Source organism: Patiria miniata, unplaced genomic scaffold (genome assembly GCF_015706575.1).
Source record: "Patiria miniata isolate m_02_andy unplaced genomic scaffold, ASM1570657v1 HiC_scaffold_26, whole genome shotgun sequence".
Classification (NCBI taxonomy): Eukaryota; Metazoa; Echinodermata; class Asteroidea; order Valvatida; family Asterinidae; genus Patiria; species Patiria miniata.
Window position 1 is genome coordinate 1,695,688 of NW_024037065.1, and position 12,196 is coordinate 1,707,883.

General features: G+C 42.9%; 3 protein-coding genes across 3 annotated transcripts; all 3 read left to right on the top strand.

Moving 5' to 3' along the window:
- Nucleotides 1-1,370: 1,370 nt before the first annotated feature.
- On the top strand, nt 1,371-3,761 carry LOC119733707. Its single transcript, XM_038207092.1, has 2 exons — nt 1,371-1,489; nt 1,939-3,761. Exon 2 carries the CDS (start codon nt 2,103-2,105, stop codon nt 3,759-3,761), a length of 1,659 nt encoding a protein of 552 aa, XP_038063020.1. The 5' UTR covers nt 1,371-1,489; nt 1,939-2,102.
- Nucleotides 3,762-3,788: 27 nt separating this feature from the next.
- LOC119733708 lies at nt 3,789-6,170 on the top strand. The gene has a single exon (XM_038207093.1). It carries the CDS (start codon nt 3,789-3,791, stop codon nt 6,168-6,170), a length of 2,382 nt encoding a protein of 793 aa, XP_038063021.1.
- A 104-nt stretch (nt 6,171-6,274) lies between these two features.
- On the top strand, nt 6,275-7,116 carry LOC119733709. The gene is made up of 2 exons (XM_038207094.1): nt 6,275-6,914; nt 7,061-7,116. Exons 1-2 carry the CDS (start codon nt 6,275-6,277, stop codon nt 7,114-7,116), a joined length of 696 nt encoding a protein of 231 aa, XP_038063022.1.
- The last annotated feature ends 5,080 nt before the right edge of the window (nt 7,117-12,196 follow it).

Sequence of the window (12,196 nt, forward strand, 5' to 3'; positions counted from 1 at the left end):
TTACCTTCAATCTCCTGATTGCTTCCTGGGGCCTCATCCTTGTCATCAATGCCACTGTCCTCGCCGTCTTCAGCATCTGAATAATGATGATTTTTAAAACAGGATACTGGTAATTTTGATATCATGTACAGTACCTTCCAATGTCAACTTACAATTAACGTTGTTTGAATTGCTCACATTGTTATTAATCAAACCCTAGTTTATCGTACATACAAGAACACATGCCAGCAATTTGGCGTGTTGCCAAGTCTTTGACCTAATTAGCTGGATCACCTCACTCAGTTCCCCAGCCTTCACAGCTGCACTCCATTACCATATTTGGTATGCCAGTGAGAGATTTGCATATGCAAATGATTTGAACAACTTTGAACCAATGAAAAAGTTTGTTTTGTCTTATGTTGCTTAGTGAAGTGAATTGGCCCAAGTTGGCCTGTAAGGGGCCATTCAGAATTTTCAATGTTTCAAAATTTCGACTTTTTTTCCAAATTATTTTGTCCCACCCAGCCACCCCTAATTTCGATTAATAAAAAACTGAACATGTACATGTACATGCACTTGCATACAGTACATGTACTTGAACACCATGTACATGTGTGTCTAGTTCAGTGACGGCGTGAAGTTGTCGGTCTTCCTCTTTTGCACTGGTGACCTTCAGTTTTCTTGCGTTTTGCCAGCTGATATGCTGTTGGGAATGACGGGTTGCAGTTTTGGAAGTCACAAAGATGACCGTGGTTTTGTGGGCTGTGCTCACTTTTGTCACAGTCATTGAGACAGCAGGATCAGATTTCATTTGTGCATTAAATTTTCCCCTCCACCATCCCCTTAACTCCGCCATGTCTCGTTTGCTCTTTTAGTATCTGAAATAATTACGATGGAATGCCAAGTTTTCGTCGGGTTCTGGCAGCCATTTCCCCCTTTCTCATGGTTAAGAGACATTTGTTCACTTATAATTCTTGTTGATGTTCTAAATATTGTACAGTTGCAATAGCGCTCGCTAGGTTTCTGACTGAATGTTACATCAGTGGAAATGCAACTTTTTAATGTTGATTTCTTATTGATGGACATGGATATGGCCTATAACCACTTGTTGTGGTTTACAGGTACATGCATGTACCTTGTAGAATATTGGAATATTGGAATGAATTAAAAGTTTCAAGTGAGTGTGGCATTAACTCTAACCTGCGAGTAATAACATGTGTTTTTGTTATTTGAGTCCGAGTATAATGTGGAGATTTTAGGGTGTTTTTTAAAATGAAGTTTGGAATAATTTGGTGCCTAAGCGGGTTGTAAAATGGAAGTTTTTATAAAAGGTGGTGTTGCGGGTAGGAAAGTTTTCCAGTTCGTTCGTGACGTCATAGGCGTATAATTTTCTTGGTCAACAGAGGGCGCTCTCAGCGCGCCAGTATTGTCACACATTTTTGTTACGTTTGTAGAAATTCGTCAAAAGGTTCCTTTGATTTTTGCATCATTATTCGATACGCCCAATGTTGTGAGTACTTATAATTGTTTAGAGATTTAGAAAAAGGGTTAAAGATAATTGTGTATAAAGGGGGGTAATAATTATGGTCATTAGATATAGTTATTTTGGGTCAACTTTTGGGGATAAAATTTGGGTAGAATTAGCGATGCACGTTTTATACACGTTTACTAAATGCACGTGACATGATTCTCACATCAGTTTATATGGATTACTGTCAACCAAGGTTAATTTTGGAGACTTGGATATTAATTTTAATATAAACATTGATGTACTAAGACACATACATGTAGTTTTTAATGAGGAAATAATTCACGCTAGACACAATTTCATGAGTTTGGGGATCAAATCAGTCAGTTTAATTCATTTAGTTCATATTGCAATTGATTCATTTATATGCAGGTACATTTTGACATAATTTTAGAGACTCATTGTATTTTTTGGTTTTATATTAATTGCAGATTGAACCGCATTCGCATTCGCATTCAACTTCTGAGTGTACAAAACCCGTCACACATTTTGCTATGGTACAATACATGGGAAACAGTTAAATCGTCATCAAAGGAGTCCTTTTTTGTTGTCATCCGTCACATTAAGTTCAATAACAGCGTCATAAATCGACAACATGAGTACTACGTCACCGAGTCATGAAGATGATGTCAAGCCGGAAGATTCGGCCAGTCAGTGCAGCCATACGACAAGCACCTCATCCAGCAGGAGAGCCAGAATGGAGGCCATGGTGAGGAGTGCTGCACTTCAAGCAGAAGTTGAAGCTCTTAAAGAACAACAAGAGCTTGAGCTACAGGAATTGAGGCTCCACCAAAGGAGAACTGAGCTTCAAATGAAAACCAAGCTCAGCTGTGCAGAAGCGGAGGCAAAAGTTTATGCCCAGTTCGATGACGAGAAAACAACCCCAGTTTCTCCATCTCAGTCAACACCATCTCCCCCTGATGAAGACTCCCCATCGCAGCCCGATCCATCACCGCATGATGATGATACAAGCGGTGACACAGTCCCATACCCCATTGAAGATCATCAATCGTCAACGCCGCAAGAAACGCCACCCCCTACCGAAGCCATCAATGAGATGTTGCGACAATCAAAGCAACAGCAGCAGAGCCTCATTGAGACATTGCAGTTACCGAAAGCAGAGCTGATGTGCTACGAAGGAGATCCCCTCAAGTTTTGGGAATTTTGGAGAGCTTTCGAGGTGAATGTAGACAGCACGACAATAAGCAACGCTGCCAAGCTGACAAGACTTCTTCATTACTGCAAGGGGGAAGCACGCAGAGTGATTCAAGCATGCTCTGTGATGGAGTCGACACAAGGTTATGCTCGAGCCAAAACCTTGTTGAAGGAGAGATTTGGAAACAAATATAAAGTTGCTGATGCATGGATGAAGAAAGTCACCCGAGGCCAAACAGTGTCACCCCATGATGGAAAAGCCATCAGAGAAATGGCAGATGAGCTGAAAGTCTGCTACGAAACCCTCCAGGCTATGGGCTACGAAAATGAGATGGCACACCAGAGTTTTCTGAGAGACATTGTTGAGCGCTTGCCCAACTACTTGCGCTATCGATGGGTCCGAAAGGTCAGAGACCTCGAAAGGAAGGAAGATCGAATGCCGAAGGTGAAGGATCTTGTGGCCTACATAGATGATGTAGCAGAAGAGGAGAATAACCCTGTGTATGGTACATCTACTTGGGAGAGAAGCCGTGATGTTCCTCAGAAAAGACGCACACAGCCAAGACAGAGAGGGTCCTTTGCAGTGGCATCTGTACCAGAGAGAGTAGTCACCAGAGAGTGTTCTCTATGCAAGGGAGAACACACCCTATTTGGTTGCCAGCAGTTCAAGGCAAAGTCACCACAAGACAGGCTGAGTTATGCCAAGCAAGAGAGATTGTGCTTCAACTGTCTGCGCAGAGGTCACATGACATCAGCGTGCAGGCTGAACAGGACATGTACTGTTTCTGGTTGTGGAAGGAAACATACAAAATTCCTTCACATCCCGCAGACAATGCAGCAGCATGAAGAAGCAGCGTCCCAAGCCAACACATCACTAGATGCCCCGGTACAGAATGGCTACATTGATTCAGCCGCTGAAGCAAGTTGCAGTAACGTCACAGGGGCCGGCAGGACCGTGCTGCCCATTGTCCCTGTTCGAGTGAAAGCTGCCGGCGGCAGTGTCTTCATCCGCACCCATGCATTGTTGGACACTGGTTCGACAAATACATTCTGTACAGAACACTTGGCACGACAGCTTGGAGTTGAAGGGGCCAAATAAAGGCTCAACCTGACAACACTTGACAAGATGGGCAGCTCCATAGACACCACAAGAGTGAGCTTGATTGTGGACTCGGGACCAGCCACAGACCGTATAGAGTTGCCAAATGTGTTCACCAAACACAAGATCAACATTCAGAGTACCCACATGGCCAAGATGGAAGAGATAGCTGGACTACCCTACCTGCAGGGTATTGACCTACCGTTTGCAGGCGAGAAGGAAGTTGGACTCCTGATTGGTCAAGATATTCCGAGAGCACTGATGCCTCTCGAAATAAGAAGAGGAAAGGCAAAGGACGGACCCTATGCTGTGCGAACGGCATTGGGATGGTCGCTACATGGCCCAGTGAACAAAGTCGGCACAACAGAGCAGAACACTCATGCTACCTCTACCTTCATTCAAGGAGACATCGGCCTGGAAGAACAGGTTCATAAGTTTTGGAAGCTGGAGGCATCCGATACACTACATGATGAAAGAGGCATGTCAGTGAACGACCAAAGAGCTCTGAAGATGTGGAAAGGTGGAATAAGCATTGATGGAGGACATTATCAGTTGCCAGTGCCATTCAAGCGTCATCCTCCATGCCTGCCAAATAATCGGTGGTTAGCAGAACAGAGGTTGCAGAGTCTTGCAAGAAAGCTTGGCAAAGATGACAGTCTCCGTCGTAAGTACCAAGAAGGCATCGAGGACTTACTCAAGAAGGGGTATGCTGAGGAAGTAGAGAAACAAGAATGTCAGTCTGAAGATCAGGCTATCTGGTATCTTCCTCACCATCCAGTTTTCCACCCCATGAAACCCGACAAACTACGCATCGTGTTCGATTGTGCAGATAAGAGCGGAGGTGTGTCTCTCAATGATGAAGTTCTGCAAGGGCCAGATCTGACAAATAAACTTACCGGAGTCTTGCTGAGATTCAGACAGGGACCAGTCGCCTTCATGGCAGATGTGGAGGCCATGTTTCATCAAGTTCGAGTACCAGTGGAAGAACGAGATGTGTTGAGGTTCCTATGGTGGCCATCTGGCGACATGACTCAACAACCAAAGGTGTATAGGATGTGTGTGCACCTGTTCGGCGGGACCTGGAGCCCCAGTTGCTGCAATTTTGCACTGCGCCAAACAGCCGATGATAACCAAGACGAGTTCAGTCCTGAAGCTGTAGAAATTGTGAAGCGCAATTTCTATGTTGACGACTGCCTGGTTTCCGTCGAGTCTGAAGAGAAGGCTGTGAATCTATCGGACGAGCTGAGAAATCTGCTGCAAAGAGGCGGATTCAAATTGACCAAGTGGCTGAGTAACAAACCAAGTGTCCTGAAGTCCATCCCTACTGAAGAACGATCCAAGCAGTTGAAGGGTCTTGACCTAAACCTTGATGCTCTACCTGTTGACAGAGCCTTGGGCGTCAGCTGGGATGTTGAAAGAGACTGTTTGGGATACAAGTTGTCACCTAAGGACAAGCCCCTGACGAGACGTGGGCTATTGAGCATTGTGTCATCAATCTATGACCCCCTGGGATATGCCAACCCGTTCATCCTGAGAGCGAGACTGCTACTCCAGGAGCTGACAAGAATGAAGCTGGGATGGGATGATCCAGTGCCAGAAGAGCACCGACAAATATGGCAAGGTTGGTCAGAAGAGCTAGCAGAGATGAAGGAGTTTGAAGTTAACAGATGTGTGAAGCCACATGGCTTTGGCACAGTGACAGAATACCAGTTGCATCATTTTGCAGATGCCTCAGAGAAGGCTTATGGAGCAGTGTCCTACCTTGTCATGAAGAACACCAGCAGTGAGCTACACAGCAGTCTGGTGATGGCCAAGTCTCATCTAGCGCCATTAAAGACAATGACGATACCTCGTCTTGAGCTTGCAGCAGCGACCCTTGCTGCTAAGCTTGATGTTGCAGTGAAGAGAGAGTTAGATGTACAGGAACCGATCCACTCGACATTCTGGACAGATAGCACCATTGTGCTGCAGTACATTAGGAGTACAGACGGGAGGTTTCGCACATTTGCAGCCAACAGGATAGCTACCATACATAATGCATCAGAAGCAAGTCAGTGGCATTATGTAGACACAAAGTCAAACCCTGCTGATGACATATCAAGAGGGATGTCAGCCGGTGAGCTTAAGAAGAGCACAAGGTGGCTACAAGGACCAGAGTTCCTCCTAATGCCACAAGAACACTGGCCGAAGGAACCACAAGTTATGGAACCCCTAAGACAGAGTGATCCGGACCCAAAAATCAACAGTGAAGGAGTGATGTGCGTTGGAGGGAGATTGAAGAATTCCAAGCTGCAGACACAAGAAAAACATCCTGTCATCCTTCCAAAGAAGAATCACATTGTCAAGCCAATAATTGGTGTATCAATGCTGTATCAGGTCACTCAGGGAGAGAGCATGTTATGTCATTGATGAGACAGCGGTACTGGGTGATCGGAGGAAGAACCACAGTACGACAGGTGTTGCATGATTGTTTTGTGTGCAAACGCCGATCAGCTTCACCCAGCATTCAGAAGATGGCCAATCTACCTGAAGACCGAGTAACCCCTGAGAAACCGCCATTCAACTACGTCGGAGTAGACTGTTTTGGGCCATTTTTGGTCAAGCAAGGCCGAAGTCAAGTGAAAAGATACGGCTGTATCTTTACCTGTTTGGCGATTAGAGCAGTTCACATCGAAGTTCTGCATTCTATGGAGACCGACTCCTTTCTCAATGCCTTGCAGCGATTCATGGCCAGACGCGGTCAACCAGAACTGATCAGATGCGACAACGGCACCAATTTTGTCGGAGCTGAGCGTGAGCTGAGGGAAGGGATTAAACGATGGAACAAGCAGCAGGTCCACGAGTATCTTCTTCAAAAGGGGATCAGATGGAAATTCAACCCACCGGCAGCATCCCACATGGGAGGACCCTGGGAGAGACAGATCAGAACAGTCAGGAAAATTCTGAACACTGTAATGAAGCAGCAAGTTCTGCATGACGAAAGCCTATCAACCATGATGTGCTTGGTTGAATCAGTGATCAACGGACGCCCACTTACAGTAGTATCTGATGACGCGAGAGATCCAGAACCCTTGACGCCAAACCATCTTCTCTTGTTGCGTCAGAACAGCGCATTGCCAGTCGATGTATTCCAGAAGCAAGACCAGTTCAGCCGTAAAAGGTGGCGACATGTGCAGTATCTTGCGGATGTCTTTTGGCGCAGATGGATACGAGAGTATCTACCCACACTGCAGCAGAGAGGCAAGTGGAACGAGCCAGTACGGAACATTGAGGTCGGAGACATCGTTCTCATTGTTGAGGATCAACCGAGAAACCAGTGGTCCTTGGGGAGAGTCGTCGAGATCTACGCTGGTGAAGACAAGCTGGTCCGATCGGCAAAAATAAAGACAAGGTCAACCACACTCGTCAGGCCCATCCACAAGGTATGTCTGATGGAGTCTGCAGAAGCCAAGGAGAGATGAGGTATCAACCTTTATATTGGAGTGCTTTACACCAGTTTTGGAGTACGGAGTAGGCAAGAGGAGAGTATCAGTGTGTCATTTGTGGAATTTACACATGTAAATGATGTCATGCATTGAAGTATGACAGAGGTGCGAGCCTAGCGCCGCCTCTTTTTTGAGCCTTTGAATTGGCCACACTCCACCCTACATGTATCAGGCTGAATCGCACACCTGTGGAGCACCGGAACAAGTCGAGAGAGAAACAGTCATCTCGGACAATCGAACATTTCTGAGTTGGACTGCGCAATCTTCGAGAACATTGCAAGACATATTTTATCCATGATTGACAATGATCAGAGTGCCACTTTAAGTTTGTCAAATCAAGTGATTTTCAGATTTATGCAAGTTGCATTGAAATGTTGCTTAATTGTGTTATAATTGTTGTTATTACTGCATATGATTACTGCCCAAATTGGATCTCATCTTGAAATTCTACTGATTGTGGTAAAACATTTTCAAGACACCGTAGGTATGTGATTTGTATTGCATGTGACAATGTTGCCAATCTCTGAAAATAGTTTGGATTTGATTATGCATGGTTTGAATTCCTTGTGAAATTTGCTACTGCTCAAGAGAAAGTTACAGTGGAATTCTGAGTAGATGAAGCACAATATGCATGTATTTCTATCAGATCTGGAGTCAAGTTGTAAAACAAGCAGTTTTCTATTTGCAGTTGATTTCCCCATGATGGATCAGTTAATGTTCAGCGTATTATAGCCACATGTTAAAATGTTCATGTTTGTTATTACTAAAGTAGCAGTTTTAGAAACTAGTTCATAGTTCAAGTTAAAGGAGCAACATAGTTCAGTGTAATTTTAGTAAATGATCATAATTTAGTATTCTCATTTAAGGGGCCGGGATGTTGCGGGTAGGAAAGTTTTCCAGTTCGTTCGTGACGTCATAGGCGTAGAATTTTCTTGGTCAACAGAGGGCGCTCTCAGCGCGCCAGTATTGTCACACATTTTTGTTACGTTTGTAGAAATTCGTCAAAAGGTTCCTTTGATTTTTGCATCATTATTCGATACGCCCAATGTTGTGAGTACTTATAATTGTTTAGAGATTTAGAAAAAGGGTTAAAGATAATTGTGTATGAAGGGGGGTAATAATTATGGTCATTAGATATAGTTATTTTGGGTCAACTTTTGGGGATAAAATTTGGGTAGAATTAGCGATGCACGTTTTATACACGTTTACTAAATGCACGTGACATGATTCTCACATCAGTTTATATGGATTACTGTCAACCAAGGTTAATTTTGGAGACTTGGATATTAATTTTAATATAAACATTGATGTACTAAGACACATACATGTAGTTTTTAATGAGGAAATAATTCACGCTAGACACAATTTCATGAGTTTGGGGATCAAATCAGTCAGTTTAATTCATTTAGTTCATATTGCAATTGATTCATTTATATGCAGGTACATTTTGACATAATTTTAGAGACTCATTGTATTTTTTGGTTTTATATTAATTGCAGATTGAACCGCATTCGCATTCGCATTCAACTTCTGAGTGTACAAAACCCGTCACACATTTTGCTATGGTACAATACATGGGAAACAGTTAAATCGTCATCAAAGGAGTCCTTTTTTGTTGTCATCCGTCACAGGTGGCACAATAGTGGGTTGAGTGATGTCTTTAGGGAAATATATGTAAAGGTATATGTATAGCTTATACTCAGACTCAAATTAAGCAACCAAGAGACAATTCATTGAGTTTATGCCACAGCCTAAAGTAATGTTTTGTTTTTTCGGACACCAGAATTGGGCATACCGGTTGTCAGTATTAAAAGTTATTAATATTGGGCCACACCATGCCCAAGCAGTAATTGGCATATAATGCCATTTGGCAACACACGGCTCGACCAGATATGGGCAATAACATACCCTGGGCACCAAGGCCCAAAACAGTGGGCATAACATGCCCAAGCTACATGTACATGAGCCAAATGCACTTCAACTTGGTGCTTAAATCACAATTCACACGTGGATTAACACACGATGGCTTCCAACCGATGTTACATTCAGTTAGGAAAGCATTAACACGGGAAACCTTTGAGCGCTATGGCAACAATTTAAATTTGCATAACAATCATACATTATATTTTACATGCCCCAAAATATGAGTAATTCGGTTACTGGCTGTCTGCATCCGCAAAATCGCCACACGCGCCAAGCGCGCCCACCAAGAGAAAGACTGCCAGGAACCCATAATCCACGCATGCCAGAGGACAAGGAGCAAAGCAACTACAGATGGCTAGAAAGATGTGACCAGATAATGCCGCATTCACTCATGGTAGCAAAATACGGTTGCCCGACAGGAAGGAGGGGGTAGAATCCATCAGTCTGATACCTGTACTAAATGCATATGCCATTTCGCCCGACTATGATTGTGTTGGAATGACACTCCGAAACTCACTGGGAAAAGTCCAGCGCCAGAATAGAAAACATGCATATACTTGTATACTTGACAAAGTATATTACCACACGAAAACTCTGCTGTTTTGTCAGGTTTAGTACTAGTAGAATAATTGTTGCATAATAAGTACCCATCAAGTATGAAAATAACGTTAATTAACAAAAAAAAGTGAACTTTGCAAAGCATGACGGCAAGTTGGGTAACCCTCTGTTCTAATGGCACGTAAATGTAGGATGCTAGGCAGAAGCCATAAACCCATAAACCAGTATACATGTAAGCCATAGAGCCAGGGTTCACACCCAAGATCAGGATACGGTTCTAGGAATTAGCGAGGATAACATGTCAGAGAGGATTGCGCTTTTAATTGCAAACTCGCAATGAACCACAGAGTGAACGGACCAGTTGAATTATAACAATGTTTGAAAACAAAGAACTTGGATATCAATATACATACATGTGTGGGCACTTTTATGAAGCCATAACCCGTATCATACCGCCAGGGGTTACGCCCAAAGTCACAATACAGACCTGGGAAATAGCACACGGGGACCACTCAGAGAGGGTACGACTTTTTGTTGCAATTCGTAGTGAACCACTGAAGGAACTGACCAGGTGAATATAACAATGTTTGAAACATTGAAAAAGAATGCCGTTAACAACACATGAATATATGGGCACTATTCTGATGCCTTTACCCGTATCATACAGCCAGGGATCACGCCAAAAGTCACAATGCAGACCTGGGAAATAGCAAACGAGTATCACTCAGTGAGGATACGGCTTTTTAATGGAATTCACATTGAACCACAAAGGGAATCTGACCAGGTGAGTTACAAACAATATTTGAAAAATTAAACAAATACAAAATCGGATAATAACGTTTACGTAAAAAAAAACCTCTAGTCAGAAGCAATAAACCTGTATGTCATGCAGGCGGGATCACGCCCAACGCCAAGATGCTGGAGAAAAGCCAACAGGGATCGCTTAGAGAGGATCGACTTTTATCACGAATTTGTAAAGGAACCACAAAGGGAAACTGACTATGTGATCGAGAACCAATGTTTGATGAGTTAAACAATGAATGATTATATCATGTAGTACATAAATGAATAATCAGAAACACTGCAGAAAGAAACTTCAGACGTGTAACGACATGCAGATCGGCAACGCATGTTCGCCATGTAACTCGGCTATCCCAGCGAAAATTGGGAGGTCAAACCAACAATCTGCACTCCCTATGAGTGATCATCGCCTGCCCAAACTGTTTATCAAGAACAATTATAAGCATACTGAAACTTGTCACAGGACGATGAAAAGTAGATATAACATCTTGATAGTTCATACAATCATTCAATATTTATAATTCAGGTAAAATTGATTTGCCTACATTACATGATCCTAAGGAAACGAGAGAAAAGGCTGCTTATGACGGTTCAAAAGGAAACAAAAGTCGCACTGTGTCAAAAGAATCACATTGTGTACTGCCTCAAATTAAGAGCATGTGGGCAATATGACACGCCGTTTTTAAGTATATATACCGGTAATTACCTTGTAATTGCTCCTACGAAGGGCGAAAACCCAACAAAAAAAACATGTGGGAAAAAAAACGGGAAAATTCCTGTCCAAACCCTGACTCGGCGACCAGGTTTTCTTTGAACCCTAGAAGCAATAACATGTTGCATCGTAAATAGGCGTGACATAGGTAGTGTCTAAACCATATTTGTTATGTTCCCTTGGATCATACAAAATACACCGTGAAAATAGGTACATGTAACTAAGCTTTGATAAGGAGAACACCTTTTTATGTACGTTACTTAGAATTTGAAAAATAAAAATACTTTCAATTGCGAGAATTACAAAAATAGCATAAGCTATTCATTTGTCCACCACTGGCAGACTCAACTTAAACACCTGCTTGGGTTGGTACACGTGTTTCCATTAACACGGCCGCATCGAAGGTATGCATCTTGCATATAAAGGTGCACCAGGGCAAACATTTGAGGCCCGAAAGGACAAATTTTTGGGTCACACCAACATTCGTGTCACATTGTATATATTTCTAGGTCAAACAGAACACTCTGCAGTGATATGATCTGTCTACTAAAACGGGCCCTTCGTTTGAGGAGCCTATATATAGAACAAGAATGACTTCAGAATGAACTAATTACTACTTGACAAATCTATACAAATCAACAGATTAAAGATAATTATTACCAACGTTTGCCTTGCTTCCACTGCTGAAGTGGGTGGTCTACTGATGTTCAAATATATATAACGGATGAATGTATTCAACCAAAATTCAGGCCTGCCAAAAATTAAATATAGATCTCAGTAGGAATTTTCTGTTGGTTGTAGTTCAGTCGAAGCGCCAAATTGTGCAAGGAATTAATAACGTAATATCCACATTTGCTGGCTCCCGTCGATTCGGCGGTCCAATCAACGAAGTGTGCTCCTAAATGAACAATATTCTTGTGACGATCCAGCTTGACCCGACCTTTGTCCCGACAAAG

Excerpts from the sequence above, each read along its gene's own strand:
- LOC119733709 (XM_038207094.1), top strand. The coding sequence starts at position 6,275 with ATGGCCAATCTACCTGAAGACCGAGTAACCCCTGAGAAACCGCCATTC. Across the intron at positions 6,915-7,060 it reads GAAGCAAGACCAGTTCAGCC|GATCAACCGAGAAACCAGTG; the intron begins GTAAAAGGTGGC and ends CTCATTGTTGAG.
- LOC119733707 (XM_038207092.1), top strand. The coding sequence starts at position 2,103 with ATGAGTACTACGTCACCGAGTCATGAAGATGATGTCAAGCCGGAAGAT.
- LOC119733708 (XM_038207093.1), top strand. The coding sequence starts at position 3,789 with ATGGGCAGCTCCATAGACACCACAAGAGTGAGCTTGATTGTGGACTCG.